A 20415-nucleotide genomic window follows, 5' to 3' on the forward strand; every position below is an offset into this window, starting at 1 on the left:
TCCCCCGAGTGTCACCTGCCCCGCTCCTGTCCCCTCCAGCCCCCCCTTGAGCAGCCCCAAATTCTCCTCTTCCTCTCCCCGTGCTGTTCTCGAGTCCCGCTGTCCCCTCTCGTGTCCCTCGGCGCGGGTCCCCCGTGTCCCCTCGCTGTCGCACCGCACGCAGTGACCCCCCCGTTCCCCCCAAAACCCAACCCCGGCACCGCCGCGTCCCTCCGGAGCGGGGCCACCTTAAACCCGACATCCGCCGGCCGGGCCGGGCCGGGCTGTGCGGGGACATCGCCGCTTCCACCCCGAGCGCCCCGAACTCCCCCTCCTGCACCCCCAAACCCCCTCCCCGAGCACCCCGAGCTCCCCCGCTGGCACCCCGGGGTCCCCTCTTTGCACCCCAAGACTCCCGGTGCCCTCCCCAATCCCCTCCTTGCACCCCGAGACTCTTCCTTGTGCCTCAAGGTTCTCTGCTTGCACCCCCAAAATTCCCGCTTTGCACCCCAAAAATCCTCTCCTTATGGCACTCTGAGGTCCCCTGCTTGCACCCCGCGTGTCCCCCGAGGTCCCCACCTGCCCCCAGCCCGACCAGGTAAGCAGAGGGGTGGTCGGGGCAGGATCATCGCCACCCACCCACCTTCCTCCTCCTCCTCCTCCTTCCCGGTCCCCAGCCCGGGGGTGGCTTTGGGGACAGCAGAGCCCGTGGGGACGCGGCAGCCGGGCCGGTAACGGGGTGCAGCCCCAGCGCGGCAGGGAAGGACCGGCAGCTGCTCCCCGCAACCCCATTGCCCCCAAAAACCCTCCAGCACAGCCGGTACAGGGGAGACAGGAGCCAGCTCAGCCCCCTGTGCCTCAGTTTCCCCAATGCCTGGTGGAGGAAATGTCGCCCTGGAGGTGACAGCGCCAGCGCGGAGAGGGGACAGCCCGCGTGACGCGCAGGGCAGGGAAGGGAAGGGGTTTCCAGGCGGGCCGAGAGCCGCAGGATTTCCCCTTTCTCCCTCCGCTCCCTCCCCCGCCGGGCAGAGGCAGCGCCCATGGAGTTCTCGGAGCTGATCAAGACGGCGACAGTGGAGAACGTGCTGCTGTCGCGACAGGGGCAGCCCGCGGTCCGCGGCACCCTGTGCATCACCAGCCACCACCTGCTGCTCTCCTCCTGCCCCCGCGGCGACCTGGAGCTCTGGCTGCTCATCCGCAACGTGGACGCGGTGGAGAAAAGGTGCGGCTGTCCCCAGGGCTGTCCCCTCCTGCCAGCCCTGTCACCCCTTCCCGAGCTGGAGGATCCCCCCCGTTCCCCCGCTGGGCACCCCGCGGGCACCCCGCTGCCCCGCCCAGCCGTGGCCTTCCTCTTCCTCTTCCATCGACCTCCTCTCCTCCTCAGAGTGCACAATTTGGGCTGGTACCAGCCCCCCCGGACTGGCGGCTCCCTGCGGGACACCAGGTGTGGCTTTTTTGGCTCTCCTGCCTATCCTGTCCCCACCGCGCCCGGTCCCGGCTGCGGTGGCAGATGAGAGCCTCGAGTCCGGCACAGCCCTTGGCAGCTCGGTGCTGTCTGTGTGTCCCCGTGTGTCCCCTCCAGGCAGCCCTGACCCCCCGTCCCGCCCCCCGCAGGTTCTGCGGCTCCTCCGGCACCATCACCCTGCGCTGCAAGGACCTGCAGGTGCTGCAGCTGGAGATCCCGGGCATGGAGGAATGTCTGAACATCGCCAGCTCCATCGAGGTGAGCCCGGCCCGCCAGCAAAGGCTTGGCCGGGGGAAAAAGCGCGGCTGTGTTTGCTCTGGCTCCGGCATTAACTGGGTAAACACGCAGCTCCGGCTGCGCTGCCACCGGCTGGGACACGGGGCTGGCACACGGGGACAGTGCCAGCGCTCTGTCCCTGCCGGTGACACGGGGCTGGCACACGGGGACAGTGCCAGCGCTCTGTCCCTGCCCGGTGTCCCTGACACGGGGCTGGCACACGGGGACATTGCCAGCGCTCTGTCCCTGCCCGGTGTCCCTGACACGGGGCTGGCACACGGGGACAGTGCCAGTGCTCCATCCGTGCCCGGTGACACGGGGCTGGCACACGGGGACAGTGCCACGGCTCTGTCCGTGCCGGGTGTCCCTGACACGGGACTGGCACACGGGGACAGTGCCACCGCTCTGTCCCTGCCCGGTGACACGGGGCTGGCACACGGGGACATTGTAGAGCTCTGTCAGTGCCCGGTGACACGGGCCTGGCACACGAGGACATTGCCAGAGCTCTGTCCCTGCTGGTGACACGAGACTGGCACACGGGGACAGTGCCACGGCTCCGTCCGTGCCCGGTGTCCCTGACACGGGGCTGGCACACGGGGATATTGCCAGGGTTCTGTCCCTGCCCGGTGACACGGGATTGGCACACGGGGCCGGTGCCATCGCTCTGTCCGTGCCCGGTGACACGGGGCTGGCACATGAGGACATTGCCAGAGCTCTGTCCCTGCCCGGTGACACGGGGCTGGCACACGGGGCCGGTGCCACCCTCCGCCCGTGCCCGGTGTCCCTGAGCCGCCCCGCCCGTGCCCCGCCGCAGGCGCTCTCCTCGGTGGACTCGGTGATGATGATGTACCCGTTCTTCTACCGCCCGGCGAGCCTGCGCCTGCAGCACGGCTGGCACCGCTTCACCCTCGAGAGCTTCTTCCAGCAGCTCTGCTCGCAGGTGAGCCTGGCCCGGGGGCACCCGAACCTTCCCCGGCCCGGGGGCACCCGAACCTTCCCCGGCCCGGGGGATCCGAACCTTCCCCGGCCCGGGGGCACCCGAACCTTCCCCGGCCAGGGGGGATCCGAGCCTTCCCCGGCCCGAGGGGATCCGAGCCCTCCCCGGAGGGACCCGAACCTTCCCCGGCCCGGGGGACCCGAACTTTCCCCGAGGGGACCCGAACCTTCCCCGGCCCGAGAGGATCCGAACCTTCCCCGGCCCGGGGGAACCCGAACCTTCCCCGAGGGGACCCGAACCTTCCCCGGCCCGGGGGATCCGAACCTTCCCCGGCCCGGGGGGATCCGAGCCTTCCCCGGGCCGGGCTCTGATGTCGCCTCTCCCCCAGACGAGCCAGTGGCGGCTGAGCACGGTGAACCGGGATTTCAGCGCCTGCCCCTCGTACCCTCCCGCCGTGATCGTGCCGGCGGCCGTGGGCGATGACACCGTGGCCAAGGCTGCTCGGTTCCGGCAGGGCGGGAGATTTCCCGTTCTCAGCTACTTCCACCCCAAAAACGGCACCGTGAGTCCATCCCGCCCCTCGGCCCCTCTGCAGGGGACTGGGAGCCCCTCGTGTCCGTGTGGCTCCGTGTAGGAGGAGGAATTCCATCTTCATAGAACTCCAGAATTGGGTTGGGAGGGGTCTTGGAGATCATCCAGCGCCACTCCTGCCATGGCAGGGTCACCTTCCACTGTCCCAGGCTGCTCCAACCTGGCCGGGGACACTTCCAGGAATCCAGAGGCAGCCACAGCTTCTCTGGGAATTCTATCCCAGCCCTTCCCCAACCTCTCAGGGAACAATTCCATCCCAATATCCCATCCAGTGAGAAGCCATTCCCTGTCCTGTACCTCCATCCCAATATCCCATCCAGTGAGAAGCCATTCCCTGTGTCCTGTCCCTCCACCCCTTGTCCCCATTCCCTCTCCAGCTCTCCTGGAGCCCCTTAAGGTCACCTTGGGGCTCTCCCTTCTCCAGGCTGGACATCCCCAGCTGTTCCCCCTCTCCCCAGGCTCTCCTCCGCAGCAGCCAGCCCCTGACGGGGCCCAACCGCCGGCGGTGCCGCGAGGACGAGAAGCTGCTGGGGACGATCCTGGACGAGGGTGAGCGCGGTTTCATCATCGACACTCGCTCCGCCCAGGCGGCCAAGCAGGCGCGGATGGGCGGGGGCGGCACCGAGCCCAAATCCTGCTACCCGCAGTGGAGGAGGCTGCACCGAGCCCTGGACAGGTGAGGGCTGTGCCCTGTGTGTGTCCCGGTTTGGAGGACAGGTGTCTGCCAATAAAGGCAGAAATGGAGAATGTAAACCCCCTCCCTCCAAATTATTATAATTTGGAAGTTAAGCATCTCTCAGGTAAAGATATGGGAATTAGGAATAACAGTTCTTTACCAGGAAAATTAAAATAGAAATGCAGTATTACACAGAACAATCCCAACCCTGCCAGAGTCAGAATCCAAGCTGACACCCGTCAGTCAGTCAGGGTGTTGGCACAGTCCCATTCAATGGTGGCTGCATCCTCCTGCAGGGGCAGATGTGGTTCAGCTGGAGCAGTGCTCCTGGAGAAGGTGCAGTTTCCTCTGAAGCTCCAGGGATGATGTGCAAAGGTCTGGCTTTCCTCTGGAATCCAGTGGGAAGAAGGTTCCTTGGTGTCCAAAATCTCAGTTTTTCTCTGGGTAGGAAATGTTTGGCTCCTCCCCTGGCTGGAGCATCTCCCAGTGGGATGATGGAATTTTATCAGTCATGCCCTGGGACTCACTGGCCATTAACAGGAGATATCTCCTGGAGGGAGGATGGGCTGTGGGAAGATAAAGATGATTGCCCAGCTGGGTTAAAGATGGCCCATGAGCAGAGGATATCTCCATGGAGATCAGGGTCACTGCCCCAGCTGGGTTAACAGATGGGCACAGAATCCACATTTCTGGCCACATCCTGTATTGCAACTCAAGACAGTGTGCCATGCTATAAGTGGATACCTTCAATTTGTCCAATTAATCAAAATAACAAGGTCAAATTTAGCAGCAATTTATTAATAACAGTAATTGTATATAAATGGATACAATAAAAATATATTAGTTACATAGATTTAAGTGAATACAAAATTTAGCAGTGAGTAATTTAGTGTAATTGAGGTTTGGTTTGAATAAAGCATAAGCAAAACTGACTGGGGGTATGGGTAGGGCCCTTCCTCCCACACCATACCAAATCAAGCTAAAAATCTCACTTTTATATTGTTTACTAATACATATTAATACAGAATGTTCTGGAGAGCTCCTCCTAGTTCCTATCCTAAAATCTGCCTCACTTTGTTGTGTTGCATGTGCTCCACTGTAATTAAGGGTCTCTCATCTTTTCTGGGGTCTTGTTTCTGATGAAGGCTCTGGGTCTTCCTCAGTGTTTGCTGTTTGACCTTGCAGGTAGACTGAGCTCAGGGTTATATAATTACACAACAAGTCTTGTCCAATGCCTGGAATCATCCCAATCTGGCCCAGTTCAAGGTCAAAAACCTGTTTCTAGCTGCTGTTACCAGACCTACACCCTTACTATCCTTGACTCCCATCAAACACCTGGAGAGTGACTCTATCTGCTTTGTTTAACCATTTCCTTTATCCCTTTTTGCTCTGTAACAATTGAGCACAATTTTTCTATTGATTACAAAGCAACCATTTGGCTAATACAATTTAATTAGCAGGAATCACATATATCACAGCCACCAACGTGGGGACGGTGCCAGCGAGCTCCTCACACATCTGTGACCTGTTTTAGGGGCCGCCCACTGCAGGAGAGCTTCACCAGGCTGGTGGAGGCGTGCAGTGACCCCTCGCTGGGCATGGACCGCTGGCTGGCCCGGCTGGACAGCAGCCGCTGGCTCGGCCACGTCAAAGCTGCCCTGAGCACGGCCTGCCTGGCTGCCCAGTGCCTGGACAGGTGAGGAGGGGCTGCACCTTCACCTTTCCCCTTTCCCAAGCCCCCAGCGCTGCCCAAAATGTGGGTGTCACCCGGCAGGGAGGATTCCAAGGTGCTGGTGCACGGGGCGGAGGGGACGGACACCACGCTGCTGGTGACGGCGCTGGCCCAGCTCATCCTGGACCCGTCCTGCCGCAGCCTGGAGGGGTTCCAGGCGCTGCTGCAGCGGGAGTGGATCGAGGTGAGAGCTGCAGGGCTGGGCAGGGGGGGATGGAAGCCTGGCTGGGTGTCCTCACCCCCCTGGGGTGTCCCCCCAGGCTGGGCACCCCTTCCACCTGCGCTGTGCCCGCTCCGCCGCCTCCCACGGCCGGGGCAAGCAGGAGGCGCCGCTCTTCCTGCTCTTCCTGGACTGCGTGTGGCAGCTGAGCCGCCAGTTCCCCTTCTCCCTGGAGTTCGGGGAGCAGCTGCTCCTCGCCCTCTTCGACAACGCCTACGCCTCGAGCTACGGAACCTTCCTGTGCAACAGCGAGAAGGAGAGGTGGGACCGGGGGACTCCTCTGGGGGACCCGGGGGACTCCTCTGGGGGGGCAAACTCGGGCTCTCTCTGCATTCTGGGCTGTAAGTTTGCAGTTTATTGTGGAGAGAATGGGTATAAAGGGCTCTGCTGGGAGCTGCCAGCTGCAGCTCTGAGCAGGATGGAAAGAGAGAGTGGGGTAGGAGTCCTAAGAGTTAAGAGAGGGAAGTGAGAGAATGATGTAAGAGAGTGGTGGGAGAGGTAAGAGAGACAAGTAAGAGATTTTCCCATTTACAACATAATAAATCTTCTCCTATGCTGAATATTCTGATTTCCACTAACCCCTCTAACACGAGATACAAATTTTCTAACGTTTGCATGCAGCCTATAGGAATCACTACATTACTGTGTTTTACTGTTTTCTTATCTCTAAACCTTATCTCTGATCCTTCCTGTCATACTTGGAGAGGGTCTCTGCTGCTTTTTTGGTATTTGTGGCATTTGGCATTATCTAAACAAGGAAAAGAAGCCTTCAAACATTCACATTGTGGCTCAGCCACACAGTGGAAAACTGCTATAATTTCTATTTTGCTTATGGTTTTTGCTGAGCACTCATATTTATAAGGTTTTCCTGATTCATCCTTCCCAAGGGCCACCACCCTGCAAACCCCTGCTGGCCACAGCTCAGGTGACACCAAACCCTGCTGGGGGCTGAGATTTGTCCCTCCTGTCCCCACCAGGAGCCTGTGTAAGGTGAAGGAGAGCACCCACTCGCTGTGGGACTGGCTGAACCAGCCTGAGGAGAGGCACAAGTACCTGAACCCCCTCTACTCACACAACCCCCTGGTGATCTGGCCCTCTGTGGAGCCCCAGAGCATCCAGCTCTGGCAGGGTGAGCAGGAACCTCCCAAAATTCAGCTCCCAGCTGGGCTGGTTCAGGGGAAGCTGCAACAACATCCCAGCCCCTTCTCTCCCAGGTTTATTCCTTCGTTGGATTCGTCCTTCCCAGCACCTGGATGAGGCCTGGGAGGAGATCCAGAGGTTGGTGAAGGGAAACAATTCCTCCATCAAGGAGAAAAGGCTGAGCCAGTCCCTCCCTGAGCCCCCTGCTGGGACAGAGAGCAGGAGATGAAGCGTGGACAGCTGGGGTTTGGGACAAGGTGACACTGGGTCCTCCCATGGGAACTGTGCAGGACACAGAGCCCATGGGCAGCTCTGGGACAGGGCACAGATCCCCCTTCTCTGCCTTCAGCCCAGCCTGAGCTCCTTCAGTAAATTCAGTAATCCTCTCCCAGCCCTTGCCTGAGTCCTGCTCTTCCACAGGGAAGCTGCTCCTTCCCTCTGGGCTCTCAGCTGTGCCTGTGGATGGCTCTGGAGGTAAAGGGCAGGAGATTACACAAAAAAAACCCTCAGCAGATCCCAAAAAAACCCAGCAGATCACACACAAAATCCCAGCAGATGACACAAAAAAACCCAGCAGATGACACAAAAAAAAAAAGAAACCAGCAGATCACACAAACCCCCCAACAGATCACACAACTCCCAGATCACACAAAACCCCAACAGATCACACAAAAAATCCAGCAGATCACAGAAAAAAAACCAGATCACACAAAAAGAACCCCAGCAGATCACACAAAAAAACTCAGCAGATCACACAAAACCCCCAGCAGATCACACCAAAAAAAATCCAGCAAATCACAAAAAAACCCCAGCAGATGACACAAAAAAACCCAGATCACACAAAAAAACCAACCAGATCACACAAAACCCCCAGTGGATCACACAAAACCCCAGATCACAAAAAAAACCCCAGTGGATCACAAAAAAAAATACCCCAGATCACACAAAACCCCAGTGGATCACAAAAAAAACCCCAACAGGACACAGCAAACCAACACCCCCCACAATCTCACAGGCTGCAGCCTCAGTGTCGTGTCAGCAGATCTGAGCTGGGAGCCAGCCTGGGAATTCTGCCCTTGAGCCCAGTTTTGAGGAAGGAAAGAGGAAAAAAAAACCCAAAAAACACCTTTTTGGAGAGACAGGAGGGTGAGGATCTGCAGCAGGAGCTGCTGGGGCAGGAAATGGCTGTTCCATGAGGAAAGCTGGCTCGGGGTCAGCACAGCAGATAAACAAAGGGCGTGTGCCTGGCAGCTGGAAAACAATCCCTGGCTGCTGAACTTCCACCCTTTTCACACTTCAGGGCTGGGCTGAGGCTGTGGAGCCTCCCTGGGATGGAGTTCATGGATGGGCAGAGGTCCCAGGAGGAGCAGCACTGCTCCATGGGTGTGGAACAAAGCACTGAGCTGGGAAAACAAAGTCCTTGGGTTAATTTTGGTTCAGATGGGGAAAAAAAAAAACAACTAAAAAACCCCACAGAGGTGGTTTTCCTTGTGTTTAGAAAAGATTTTTATTTATTTCCTCTTTTTTTCCCCTCCCCTGATTTATAAATATGCCCAGCAGGGCAGGCAGCCAACCCAGTTCCCTTCACCTTTATTCCAGTAAAAGCCATTCCTGCCCTTTGGAGCTGCTTGAGTTCCCCACAAAAATCACTGCCAAGAACAACTTCAGGCTTTTCCAACAGTCCTGTGGTGGAGCCCATGGACTGGGCAAGGGCTTGGAGAAGGGAAAAGAAGAGGAGAGGAGAGGGAAATTCTCCTTCAGGCTTCAAACTCGAACTCGAAGTACTGGGGATCGAAGTAGTGGATGCGGACGTAGCCATCCTCACCCCCACTGCTGTAGCTGCAGGGAGCAAAGGGAAAGTCAGGAATGCTGCTGGGAGCAAGGAATGGCAGGTCTGGCCTCACCACCCCCTCCTGAAACTCTTACAGCAATCACAAAGGGGGAAAAAAAATATCAGTGATGTGGCCTAAGTGTGGGGCGGGGTGTGAGTGATCCCCTGGGATGGTCAAAATGGGGGAATTCAGGGGTTGGTTTCATTCCCACCACAGAATTCCTGTGAGTTTGGTCATATCCCAATTAAAAAAGTGGGATTGGGTGGATTGGGGACACTGCAGGATCCCCAGGGAGCCTCTCACCTCTTGCCATCAGGGTGGAAGGCGACGCTGTTGATGGGCCCAAAGTGCCCCTTGACTCTGCCAAACTCCTCCTCAAAAGCCAAGTGGAAGAACCTGGCAGGAGGAAGATTTAAATTGTCACAAAACCACAGAATCCTCAAAAAATAAAACCAAGAAAACCCTTCTGCAGCACTGCCAACTTCCCCAAAGAAAGGGAAATGCAATCCCTGGGATGTCAGGAGTGCTCAGGGATTCAGACCAACCTGGCCTCGAATTTGCCAATCCTGGTGGAGGTTGTGGTCACATCCATGGCCTCCTGGCCTCCACCCAGCACCACCTGCAGGGCAGAGAAAGCAGAGAAATCCCAACCCTTCAGTGCTTCCCTCTGGGATTTAGGGAATCCTGGGATCACTGAGGCTGGAAAAAACCTCCAAGATCGAGCCCAGCATTGATCCCCACTTTGAAACCAGTTTAGAGCAGTGAGTGCCAGGTCCAGAGGTTCCCTGGACACCTCCAGGGGTGGTGAGTGCCTCCAGCACCTCCCACTAATCCCACAAATCCATCAGCAGCCCTCCAACCCTCAGAGGAATTCCCACCTCCCTGACACATTCGATCAGAAAACACAAAACTTTGTTCCCAGACCCAGCAGAACTCCCCAGGCTCATTCCACAGTCCTGGTTTTAGGCTGGACTGGGAAAACCCCCACTGCAGGAATCCCAGGAGTAGTTTGGGTTAGACTGAGGTGAGGAAACTCATCCTTACATGGTCAAAAATGGGGGAAAGGGCAGCAGAATTCACGGGGCGCTCCGTCCGGAACGTCTTCAGGTGCTCCAGGGATGTGCAGTCAAAGAGCTATGAGGGAAAAGGGAGAAATTCAGCAATTAACTCACACTGCTCCAGCTGCTGGGCCTTATCTGGATGGATGTTCTTTTTGCAAGCTCAAATCCCCAAAATATTCCCCCAGAAAGGGAAATCTTTCACCTTCTTTCACCTTAAATAAAATTTAATTTTCGATGCCTGGCTGTTCACTTAGCACTTCTCCTTTCTCACTGAACATTCCCAAAAGCCCCTCAGAGCAGGGATCCTGCCAGGAAATCTGCAGAGGCTGCTGGAAAAGCTCACCTTGGCTGTGTTGTCCTTGGAAGCAGTGATGAACATGGTCATGTCCCGGGAGGTCTGGATGTCATTGATTTGCTTGGTGTGCTCCTTGATATTGGACAGCTGCTCCCCTGACTGGGGGGAAAAGGAGTTTTCAGAGAGCTGGGAATGATTCCCTCATGAAAAACAACATGGAATAGAATCCTGGATGATTTGGGTGGGAAGGGAATTCAGGAATGGATTCGGTTCTGTGTCCCTGCTCTGTGTCACTTCCAGCCTTGCTTGGGGGAGTCTGGGGAAGAAGAATTTTCAGAGAGCTGGGAAGTGATTTCCTCATTAAAAATAACATGGAATGGAATCCTGAAATGCTTTGGGTAGAAAGGGAATTTAGGAATGGATTCAGTTCCACATCACTGTGCTGTGCCATTTCCAGCCTTGCTCAGGGGAGCCTCATATTTCAACAGGAGTGGGGAAGAGGAATTTCCAGGGAGCTGGGAAGTGATTCCCACATTCAAAACAACATGAAATAGAATCCTGGAATGCTTTGGGCTGGAAGGGAATTTAGGAATGGATTCAGTTCCACATCACTGTGCTGTGCCAATTCCAGCCTCGCTCAGTGGATCCTCCCGAATATTAAAACAAATATTTTAAATTCCCCTTGCTGAAGCTGCTGTTTGCAGCCCCAACCCCCCCAGCCCAGCCCCAGGCTCCCCCCAGGCCCTGACCTTGGCACTGAACTGGTTGAGCTCCCCGTTCTCGTGGCCAGCAATGATGAACTCCCCGAGCGGGCCCCACACGGCGCTGGTGATCTTGGAGTCGCTGCAGGGAATCTTCATGTAGGGCTCGTTGTTCTCTGTGGGAAGGAGGGAATCAGGCAGCCCAGAGGGGTTGCAGGCAGCATTCCCAGCCCCCTGGAGGCAGGGGAGGCTCACCAATCTGGCTGGGGTCCCGCAGGTCGAAGAAGCTGACGAAGCACTGGTACCCCATCTGCTTGTCCGTGGAGAACATGATGATGTTCCCCCCAAAGTCGAAGCCGCACGTCCTCACGGCCGAGCTGGTCTTCACCAGGGCCAGCTGCTTCCCTGGGGGCAGCACACACCTCAGGGGTGGCTGGGAAAGGGTGGGAAAGGAGGGCAGGGACAGCAGGAGGGGCTGGGAGTCACTGCTGAGCCACTCAGGAATTCCCAGGCTCGACCAGAGTTTAGCGTGGGACGGGCTGGGTTGGAGGAATGGAACGGGCTGGGTTGGAAGAGTGGAATGGGCTGGGAGAATTGAATGGTTTGGGTTGAAAGAATGGAATAGTTTTCCAGCTTTTATCATGGAATAGCCTGGGTTGGAAGAGTGGAATGGGCTGGGAGAATAGAATGGGTTGGGTTGGAGGAATGGAATGTTTTTCCAGCTTTTCCCATGGAATGGTTTGGAAGAATTGAATGGTTTGGGTTTGGGTTGGAAGAGTGGAATGGGTTGAGCTAGAACAGTGGAATGGTTCAGTTTGGAAGAGTGGAATGGTTTTCCAGCTTTTCCCATGGAATGGGCTGGTTTGGAAAAGAGGAATGGTTTGGGTTTGGGTTGGAAGAAAGGAATGGGTTTTGGTTGGAAGAGTGGAACAATTTGGGTTGGAAGAGTGGAATGGGCTGGGTTTGTGTTGGGAGAATTGAATGGGTTGGGTTGGAGGAATGGAATGGTTTTCCAGCTTTTCTCATGGAATAGGTTGGGTTTGATTGGAAGAGTGGAATGTTTTTCCAGCTTTTCCCATGGAATGGTTTGGAAAAGTGGAATGGTTTGGGTTTGAAGAGTGGAATGGGTTGGGTTGGAAGACTGGAATGGTTTTTCAGCTTTTCTCATGGAATGGGTTGGGTTGGAATGATTCAAAAAGAGATTTAAAACTCTCCCAACCCTGGGCAGGGACACCTCCCACTATCCCAGGTGGCTCCAGCCTGGCCTGGGACACTTCCAAGGATGAGGCAGCCACAGATTCTCTGGGAATTCCATCCCAGGGAAGAATTCCTTCCAACACCCACCCAACCCCCAGCAGGAGCCATTCCCTGTGTCCTGTCCCTCCTGGACTGCCCAGCCTGGCTCTGTGGGAACGCCCCAGGGGGAATTTGGGATTGCCTCACCTGTCTCACAGTCCCAGAGGCGACAGCTGTTGTCTGCAGAGCCGGTGAGGACGTGCCTGGTGTCCCCTGGGCCACCAGTTAGGGAATATCAGCCCCAAACTCCACTGGCTGCCCACCCTGGGGGTGTTTCTGCACCAGATTAAAAAGGGATTTTGGGAGGAAAATCCATCCCAGGAAAGGCAATGCAGAGCACAAGTGTTGCCACTGCAAAATCCCATCATTTTCCCATGAAATTTGAGAGAAAATGCTCAGTTTTAAAAAGGGATTTTTTGGCAAAATTCACCCCAAGAAAGGCAAGAAGTTCTCATTGTAAACTCCCACAAATTCCCCAGGAAATTCAAAAGCACAGGCTCAGTTTCTTGCATTTAAACAACTTTTCCACACTTTGGTCAGTGGAAAATCTTCCCAATCATCCAGGAAAGCAGCACAAAGCACAAAAAATCCAAATATCCATTGGGATGTTACCCCAAATAGCAGCAAGGCAGGAAAACCACCCAAAAGATGGGGAAAGATGGAGCAGCAGAAGAGTGAAATGCTCCTTTTTGAGATTATTATAGATAAAAACGAGATTAAATATGGGATTAAACCGGTTTTTGGGATCAAAGGATACAGTCGGCATCCACACACCACACAGCTCCCGTGTGCCCATTGTAGGTCCCCAACCTCTCCCCATTCACCGAATACCAAACATTGACAATCTGCGAGGAGAAAAAAAATAAAATAAAATAAAAAATAAAAAATTTAATTAACGATCAGCGCGTTAATTCCGGGAGGGTGGGGAGCACTCACAGGATCCTTGGCCACGGTGAAGAGCAGATCTCCCTCGCGGTTGTATTTGATCTGAGTGATGGAGCGCTCATGGCCCTGCAGCAGGATCGGCTTCTGCAATTAATGATGAAATAATTAATTAATGAGCGACGCGAGGGAAGCGGGGGTGACGCCGGGGGGGGATTCCCGGGACACGGGGGAGCGGCCAAGCCACCAGCCCGGGGGATGGAGCCGCTAAATCACCGCTGGCGATCAAACCGCGACCCCCGCGCCCGCGGCGGCGCCGCTCTCACCATGGCGGCCGCGTGAGGGGAGCGCCGCTTCCGGGTTGGAGCGGAAATGCGTCACGGCAACTTCCGGGTAAAGCAGGAAGCGCTGCGGCGTTGCCATGGCGACCGCGGGTGAGGGGAGAGCGATGGCGGCGGGGAGGGTTTGTCGGGAAGGGGGAAGGTGGCGCTGAGGGATAATGGCGAGCGCGCTTGGACACTGTTCGCAGCACAGGCCGCGGCTCTGGTGGCGGTGGCCGCGCTGTGGGGCGGCAGCGGCCCCTTCCTGCGGGCGGCAGCGGCGGGCGTGGAGCAGCTGCGGGGCCGCGGCCGCCTGGGCCGGCTGCTGGCAGAGCTGCGCTTCCTCAGCCTCAACCGCCAGGTGAGAGCCGGTTTTTTATCAGAAATAAATTCATTATTGGTGTATCGTGGGGTTATTAGTCACAAAGGGTTTGCCATGGCACCATTTATAATTGCCTTGCTGGTATAATAGAATTAATTTATGTGTGCACCGTGTAGATTATATATATAGTATATTGTATATATATAGTATATAATATATAGTATATAGGATCTAGTATATAGTATATAATATGTATATAATATATACTATACAGTGTTAGTATATAGTGTATATAGTGTATAGTATATAATATATAGTATATATATAGTATATAGTGTACAGCATATATATTATATATAGTATATAGTATATTGTATATAGTGTATGTAGTATATTGTATATAGTATATAATATATAATATGTATATAGTAAATAATATATAGTACATAGTATATATCTAGTATATAATATATAGTATATAGTATATAGTATATAGTATATAGTATATAATATGTATATAGTATATAGTGTATAATATATATATAGTGTATATATATATGTATATATATGTAATAGAGTGATAAATATATTGTGTCATAAGCCTTAGCATAATATTAAAATAGACAGTGTTATAAATTAAAATATAGCATTGGCTTTTACATTAGTTTTTGCATGTTGTTATTAATCACAAAGATTTTGCTGTGGCACAATTTATAATTCCCTTTAAATTGCATTTTTATATAATATAATCAGTTTATGTATATACCATGTAGATTATATCTGAATAGTAGTGTAATAAATAAATAAATAAATAAAACATATATATATATCATAGGCATTAGCATAATATTAAAATAGAGAGTGTTATAAATTAAAATATAGTATTGGTTCTTGTATGTTGTTATTAATCACAAAAAATTAATACCATAATAATTATTATTAATAATTAATACCATGCCATTTTGGTATGGCACAATTTATAATTCTCTTTTATCTGCTTTTTTATATAATGTAATCCATCAGTTTATGTATGCACTGTATAATTTATATATAAATAATACTGTGATAAATATAGATTAAGCTCTAGCATAATACTAAAATAAATGTATAAATATATAAATGTGTAAATATATAAATATGTATATACACTATATATTTATATATTTTTTATATATACTATCTATTTATATCTATATAAGCTCCACAAGGCATTGGCTACAAAAACTAGATTATCCTATATTAAATATATATAGATTATTCCATATTAAAGCAGTTAAAAGTGATTACAACTGGATTATACAAAATAAAAAAATTAAAATGATGAATAATAACGTGCAAGAACTAATATATAACAGGGAAAGCCAATGATTACAAAGTTGTTTTTAACAATCCTCACCCAAATTTGTGTTTTCCTGCAGTACCTGGTGCCCTTCCTGCTGAACCAGGCTGGGTCCCTCCTCTTCTACCTCACCTTGGCCTCCACAGGTCAGCTCCTGCTGCTTTTTTTGGGGTGGCTTGATGGGATTTTGGGCAGGATCAGCTCTGTGGGTCGGTGACTGAGCCAAACACTGAGCAGCTGCTTTGGAATAATCAGAAATAAATCCAATTTCTCCACTTGAAACTTGCATTTCAGACCTGTCCCTGGCAGTCCCACTCTGCAACTCCCTGGCTTTGGTGGTGACCTTGGTGACTGGGAAAATCCTGGGAGAGGACATTGGTGGGAAAAGTGAGTCCCACTGGCAGCATTTCCTCAAGAAATCAGCTTGGGTTTGATTTGATTTGATTTGATTTGATTTGATTTGATTTGATTTAAATGTTTTTATTTGATTTATGATGTGGGAGCTCTGGTCTGAACACACCACAAAGCTTTGGCTGCAGGATTTGAAAAGGAATTGAAACAGATTTTTGGGCTGGGCTGATCAATTTAAAGCCTGATTTAAACTAAAAGAGTTAAATTAAATTAAATTAAAAGAGTTGATAGGTTTGAGCTTTTCCCTCAGGAGATATTTAAGCAGGAAAGAAACACTGAATAAAATGCCCAGCATGGAAAAAGAGTGACCCAAAATCCCCCAAAAAATGAGGAAATTGGGAAGTTCCAAACTCCAGGAGCTGGGAGAGCAGCCTGAGGGTGTTTTAGGGATTCTCATTCCCAGTTTGTCCCATTTCTCCCCCAGGAGCTGTGGCAGGAATGCTGCTCACCCTGCTGGGAGTGTCCCTGTGTGTGGCTGGGGCCTGAAGGAGAAGCAGAGCAGCAGAACCTGACCCAAGTTCTGCCTCTGATCGTGCTCCAGGCTCAGTTATGGGATGGCAAAATCCATGGATTGCATTCCCTGAGCTCCAGGGGGGCACAGGCCAAGGGCAGCAGCTCTGTGCCCAAAGGGATTTTTGGTTTCAGGACCACCATGGTTAAATTGTCTCATTCAGCACTGGAGGGGTAAGAAATGGTTAATAAATTATCCAGTGTGACCTGCTGGCACTGATGGGTTTTTGATTATCCCTAAAGCCTCTGAGCACCCCAAAACTCTTCAAGCAGCCCCTTACTGAGCCCAAGCCCTTCCAAGCACCCCAAACCCTCCTGAGCACCCTCCTGACCATCCCAAATCCTGATCATCCCAAACCCTCCTGAGCATCCCAAACCCTCCTGATCATCCCAAATCCTGATCATCCCAAACCCTCCTGAGCATCCCAAACCCTCCTGATCATCCCAAACCCTTCCAACCACCCCAAACCCTCCTGAGCATCCCAAACCCTCCTGATCATCCCAAATCCTCCTGACCATCCCAAACCCACCTGATCACCCTTCTGAGCACCCCAAACCCTCCTGAGCACCCCAAACCCTCCTGAGCACCCTCCTGACCATCCCAAATCCTCCTGATCATCCCAAACCCTCCTGACCACCCCAAACCCTCCTGAGCACCCTCCTGATCACCCCAAATCCTCTTGAGCAACCTTCTGACCACCCTAAATCCTCCTGACCACCCTAAATCCTCCTGAGCAGTCTCTTGACCACCCTAAATCCTCCTGACCACCCCAAACCCTTCTGACCACCCTAAATCCTCCTGAGCAGTCTCCTGACCACCCCAAACCCTTCTGACCACCCCAAACCCTCCTGACCACCCCAAACCCTCCCTCCTGAGCCCAGCCCAGTTTCCATGGATGCAAACCCAGCTGCAGGAAGTTGTGGCCACATCCAACACCCTCAGAGCATCAGGAACCACAGGGTTCTTTAATCCTCCAGGATTTGATCCTCCAGGATTTGATCCAGCAGGTTCCCACCAGGATTTATGGATCAGCATTGTGACTCCACCTGGCATCATTTGGGAAATCCCAAAGGTCCTGTCCTGGAGAAACCCACTGGACACCTCAGCCATGGACCCACCTGGTTCTGCCCAGGAGAAATCAGGAAGCCAGGCAGGAACAGGTTCAACATCAGGAAAAGCTGTTGTATTTTTTTATTTCCAAACAATAAAAATAATTCCAGAACAGAAGGATTCACATCTTGTGTCCACACAAGGGTCAGGGCAGGGAACCACAGCACCACGTGGGAAATCCCTTTCTGAGGGACCTGGAACATCCCTGAGCTGAAGGAATTGACAAAGCACCAGGTCCTTTCCTGGCTCTGCCCCAGGAGAAAATTCCCAGAGCCAGAGGAAAGGGAGGAGTGATCCTCATCCCAAGGATCAGACAGGAATGAGCCTCATCCCAAGGATCAGAAGGAATGAGCCTCATCCCAGGGATGAGCCTCATCCCAGGGATCAGAAGGAATGAGCCTCATCCCAGGGATCAGACAGGAATGAGCCTCATCCCAGGGATCAGAAGGAATGAGTCTCATCCCAGGGATCAGAAGGAATGAGTCTCATCCCAGGGATCAGGCAGGAATGATCCTCATCCCAGGGATTAGACAGGAATGAGTCTCATCCCAGGGATCAGACAGGAATGAGTCTCATCCCAGGGATCTGAAGGAATGATCCTCATCCCAGGGATCTGAAGGAATGAGCCTCATCCCAGGGATCAGAAGGAATGAGTCTCATCCCAGGGATCAGAAGGAATGAGTCTCATCCCAGGGATCAGGCAGGAATGAGCCTCATCCCAAGGATCAGAAGGAATGATCCTCATCCCAGGGATCAGAAGGAATGAATCTCATCCCAGGGATCAGAAGGAATGAATCTCATCCCAGGGATCAGAAGGAATGAGCCTCATCCCAAGGATCAGAAGGAATGAGCCTCATCCCAGGGATCAGACAGGAATGAGCCTCATCCCAGGGATCAGAAGGAATGAGCCTCATCCCAGGGATCAGAAGGAATGAATCTCATCCCAGGGATCAGAAGGAATGAGCCTCATCCCAGGGATCAGAAGGAATGATCCTCATCCCAGGGATCAGACAGGAATGAGTCTCATCCCAGGGATCAGACAGGAATAATTCTCATCCCAGGGATCAGAAGGAATGATCCTCATCCCTCCCTCCCCACCTGCACAGGGACTCCTCCCCACTCAGCACTTCAGTGTTCCCAAAAATCCCCCCTGTGGAGATGCTGGATATTGCAGAGCCATCCCAAATACATCCCACGTGGAATCCACACAGTTCTGTGGGAGGAGCTCCTTCCTGCAGCTCCCTGCTGCCTTCAGCCACTCCAGCACCAAAAGCACCAGCTGGAAGTGAAAATGCTCCATTTCCCACTTGGATCATCCAGCTCAGCCAAGGAAAAACAGGGATCTCATGGATGGATCCCTGCAGGACACTCCACCACCCCCTGGCTGATGATTCATCCTGCTTGCACCAAAAATCCACAAAAAGGATTTTTCTTCCCACGTTTTTCTGGAGTCAGAAACATCCCAGGGAGCTGGAGCTGCCACTGTCACATCAGGACTTGTGCTGCTGCTCCAGAGCTTCTCCACACCAATCCAAAAACTCAGGAATTCCAGAGTGGTTGGGAATTCCCAGCTTCTGTTTCAGCATCAGGAACTGCGAGGGGGAGAAAACCAAGCGTGGGTGATGAAATCCCTGCCACAAATCCCTGGAAAAGTGAACTCAGGCCCTGCCAGAGGTGTTTGGGAAGGGGCAGGAGCAGCCCTCACGTGTTTCCTGCTGGCAATGGCCTGTTGGATCCACAGCAGCTCCATCAGCAGGTGCTTCCTGTGGGATTGCAGCTCCGAGCGGGAAAGGCCCTGCAGGTCTGCTGGGATTTCTGCCAAAAAATGAGAGAAAAACAAAAAATCCTGATTGTGGGAGCTGTTCCAGCTTCCCCAAAATATTCCTGATGTTTTGTGTCCCTTACCTGGGCTGGCTCTGAGGTGGCTGCTGTCCCATTTCTTGTCCCACTCCTGGCTCCCTGCCGGGGCTCTTCTCTCCTTTTCCAGGTTTTTATCAGCACCAGACCCCAAATTTGGGGGTTTTGGGGTTGTCCCACTGGGCAGAGGGGCTGAGGAGGGGATGTTCCCAAAGCTCCCAGCCCGTTCTGCTCCAGGGGGATCCGGCTTCTTCAGGGTTTTTTTGGGAATGGTCTCATTCTTTACAGCATCCCCTGGATCCAAGGCCTTTCCTGGGGAGGGCTGCCCAAAGAAAAACAGGAAAACAAACAATACAATGAAGAAAAAAAAACATGAAGAAAATATTTTAAAAAGCAAGAAAGCCTAAAATAAAATATTGTAAAAATATTATAAAAATATTAGAAAATATGAAGAAAATATGAAAATGAATAGGGAAAAAAAATAGAGAAAATATAAAGAAATATCAAAGCAAATATTAAATGCACAAAAGAAAATCTAGAAAAGAAAACACAAAGGTCTTGACCAGGACAGGTAGGAGCAGGGAAAGGGGAATCACCTGGGCAGGGTCGGGATAGGGCAGGGGCACGAACTCGGCACATTCAATGGGCTGAAATTCCCGATTCCCGGGGGTATTCCCCTGCTGCGTTCCCGGGAGTGCTCCCCGGTTTCCCTGGAGTGTTCCCCGGTTTCCCAGGATCGCTCCCCATCCCCATTCTCGGCACGCTCCCCAGTTTCCCTGGAGCGTTCCCCGGTTCCCGGGATCACTCCCCGTTCCCGTTCCCGGGAATGTTCCCCGGCTCGCTCCATTCCCCATTCCCGGCTCGCTCCCCGGTTTCCCAGGAATGTTCCCCGGTTTCCCGGCTCGCTCCCGGTCCCCGTTCCCGGCTCGCTCCCCGGTTTCCCGGCTCGCTCCCGTTCCCCGGTCCCGTTCCCGGTCCCGGTCCCGTTCCCAGCTCGCTCCCCCGTTTCCCAGGAGTGTTCCCCCGGTTTCCCGGCTCGCTCCCGGTCCCCGTTCCCGGCTCGCTCCCCGGTTTCCCAGGAGTGTTCCCCGTTCCCGGCCCGCCGCCCGCTGCCCGCGCACCTGGGGCCCGAAGCTCGGTGTCTGCAGGACGCGGCCGCTCCAGCGCAGCTGCCCCAGGCTCCCCTCGATCTCCAGCACGGCGGCCTCGAACTCCTCCCGCAGCCCCCGGAGCCGCTTCCGCAGCAGGAACCCCCTGGCAGCGGCCTGGCACGGCGGGGCAGCGCTGGCACCGGGCCGGCCTTCCCTTCCCTTTTCCCTTCCTTTTCCCTCCCCTCCCCTCCCGTTTCCCGGCCCTTTCCGGTACCTGCAGCCGGGTCACGGCGCGGAGGAGCCGCCGCCGCTCCTCGCCCTCAGCCGCGGCCGCCATGGCAGCGGCGCCGCCTGCTGACGTCATCGGGCCG

At 53.4% G+C, this 20415-nt stretch overlaps 4 protein-coding genes across 10 annotated transcripts; 2 read left to right on the top strand and 2 right to left on the bottom strand.

Annotated features, from left to right (window-relative positions):
* The first annotated feature begins 169 nt into the window (after positions 1-169).
* LOC130262358 (myotubularin-related protein 9-like) lies at positions 170-7402 on the top strand. 5 transcript variants are annotated; one of them, XM_056509437.1, is made up of 12 exons: positions 173-577; positions 1009-1201; positions 1364-1423; positions 1594-1702; positions 2535-2660; positions 3046-3219; positions 3707-3924; positions 5459-5620; positions 5699-5840; positions 5917-6137; positions 6854-7005; positions 7091-7402. In XM_056509437.1, exons 2-12 carry the CDS (start codon positions 1020-1022, stop codon positions 7243-7245), a joined length of 1701 nt encoding a protein of 566 aa, XP_056365412.1. In that variant the 5' UTR covers positions 173-577; positions 1009-1019; the 3' UTR covers positions 7246-7402. The 5 variants fall into 5 exon arrangements, with proteins under 5 accessions (XP_056365410.1, XP_056365412.1, XP_056365413.1 ...); XM_056509435.1 differs by having other exon boundaries at positions 170-577; positions 1009-1423; XM_056509438.1 differs by lacking the exon at positions 1364-1423 and having other exon boundaries at positions 174-577.
* Positions 7403-8498: 1096 nt separating this feature from the next.
* On the bottom strand, positions 8499-13495 carry EIF3I (eukaryotic translation initiation factor 3 subunit I). The gene is made up of 11 exons (XM_056509444.1): positions 13410-13495; positions 13138-13230; positions 12959-13046; positions 12349-12414; positions 11161-11310; positions 10954-11081; positions 10253-10363; positions 9893-9982; positions 9394-9467; positions 9152-9244; positions 8499-8855 (listed from the first exon to the last, which is right to left on the bottom strand). Exons 1-11 carry the CDS (start codon positions 13410-13412, stop codon positions 8774-8776), a joined length of 978 nt encoding a protein of 325 aa, XP_056365419.1. The 5' UTR covers positions 13413-13495; the 3' UTR covers positions 8499-8773.
* TMEM234 (transmembrane protein 234) lies at positions 13481-17439 on the top strand. 2 transcript variants are annotated; one of them, XR_008842103.1, is made up of 6 exons: positions 13485-13517; positions 13613-13764; positions 15144-15210; positions 15359-15451; positions 15900-16159; positions 16994-17439. XR_008842103.1 is itself a non-coding variant. In XM_056509451.1 (5 exons), the coding sequence occupies exons 1-5, from the start codon at positions 13505-13507 to the stop codon at positions 15959-15961; spliced, it is 387 nt and encodes a 128-aa protein (XP_056365426.1). In that variant the 5' UTR covers positions 13481-13504; the 3' UTR covers positions 15962-16191. The 2 variants fall into 2 exon arrangements, 1 of the variants encoding a protein (XP_056365426.1); XM_056509451.1 differs by lacking the exon at positions 16994-17439 and having other exon boundaries at positions 13481-13517; positions 15900-16191.
* On the bottom strand, positions 17148-20408 carry IQCC (IQ motif containing C). 2 transcript variants are annotated; one of them, XM_056509446.1, is made up of 6 exons: positions 20319-20408; positions 20075-20218; positions 19002-19275; positions 18802-18911; positions 17629-18688; positions 17148-17467 (listed from the first exon to the last, which is right to left on the bottom strand). In XM_056509446.1, the coding sequence occupies exons 1-5, from the start codon at positions 20406-20408 to the stop codon at positions 18587-18589; spliced, it is 720 nt and encodes a 239-aa protein (XP_056365421.1). In that variant the 3' UTR covers positions 17148-17467; positions 17629-18586. The 2 variants fall into 2 exon arrangements, with proteins under 2 accessions (XP_056365421.1, XP_056365420.1); XM_056509445.1 differs by lacking the exon at positions 17148-17467 and having other exon boundaries at positions 17468-18911.
* Positions 20409-20415: the final 7 nt, after the last annotated feature.

Source organism: Oenanthe melanoleuca, chromosome 23 (assembly GCF_029582105.1).
Source record: "Oenanthe melanoleuca isolate GR-GAL-2019-014 chromosome 23, OMel1.0, whole genome shotgun sequence".
NCBI classification, from domain to species: domain Eukaryota; kingdom Metazoa; phylum Chordata; class Aves; order Passeriformes; family Muscicapidae; genus Oenanthe; species Oenanthe melanoleuca.

What these genes read in the sequence shown, in the direction of transcription:
- LOC130262358 (XM_056509435.1), top strand. Translation starts at nt 1,020, where the DNA reads ATGGAGTTCTCGGAGCTGATCAAGACGGCGACAGTGGAGAACGTGCTG. An exon ending in ACATCGCCAGCTCCATCGAG is followed by an intron (nt 1,703 to 2,534) that starts GTGAGCCCGGCC and finishes GCCCCGCCGCAG; the next exon opens with GCGCTCTCCTCGGTGGACTC. An exon ending in TGCAGCGGGAGTGGATCGAG is followed by an intron (nt 5,841 to 5,916) that starts GTGAGAGCTGCA and finishes GTGTCCCCCCAG; the next exon opens with GCTGGGCACCCCTTCCACCT.
- EIF3I (XM_056509444.1), bottom strand. An exon ending in GTGGTGTGTGGATGCCGACT is followed by an intron (nt 12,415 to 12,958) that starts GTATCCTTTGAT and finishes CTGGTGGCCCAG; the next exon opens with GGGACACCAGGCACGTCCTC. An exon ending in CCAAGGACAACACAGCCAAG is followed by an intron (nt 9,983 to 10,252) that starts GTGAGCTTTTCC and finishes TTTCCCTCATAG; the next exon opens with CTCTTTGACTGCACATCCCT.
- TMEM234 (XM_056509451.1), top strand. An exon ending in TCCTCAGCCTCAACCGCCAG is followed by an intron (nt 13,765 to 15,143) that starts GTGAGAGCCGGT and finishes GTTTTCCTGCAG; the next exon opens with TACCTGGTGCCCTTCCTGCT. An exon ending in CCTCACCTTGGCCTCCACAG is followed by an intron (nt 15,211 to 15,358) that starts GTCAGCTCCTGC and finishes CTTGCATTTCAG; the next exon opens with ACCTGTCCCTGGCAGTCCCA.
- IQCC (XM_056509445.1), bottom strand. Translation starts at nt 20,408, where the DNA reads ATGACGTCAGCAGGCGGCGCCGCTGCCATGGCGGCCGCGGCTGAGGGC. An exon ending in GCGCCGTGACCCGGCTGCAG is followed by an intron (nt 20,219 to 20,318) that starts GTACCGGAAAGG and finishes CCGCCGTGCCAG; the next exon opens with GCCGCTGCCAGGGGGTTCCT. An exon ending in CCACCTCAGAGCCAGCCCAG is followed by an intron (nt 18,912 to 19,001) that starts GTAAGGGACACA and finishes ATTTTTTGGCAG; the next exon opens with AAATCCCAGCAGACCTGCAG.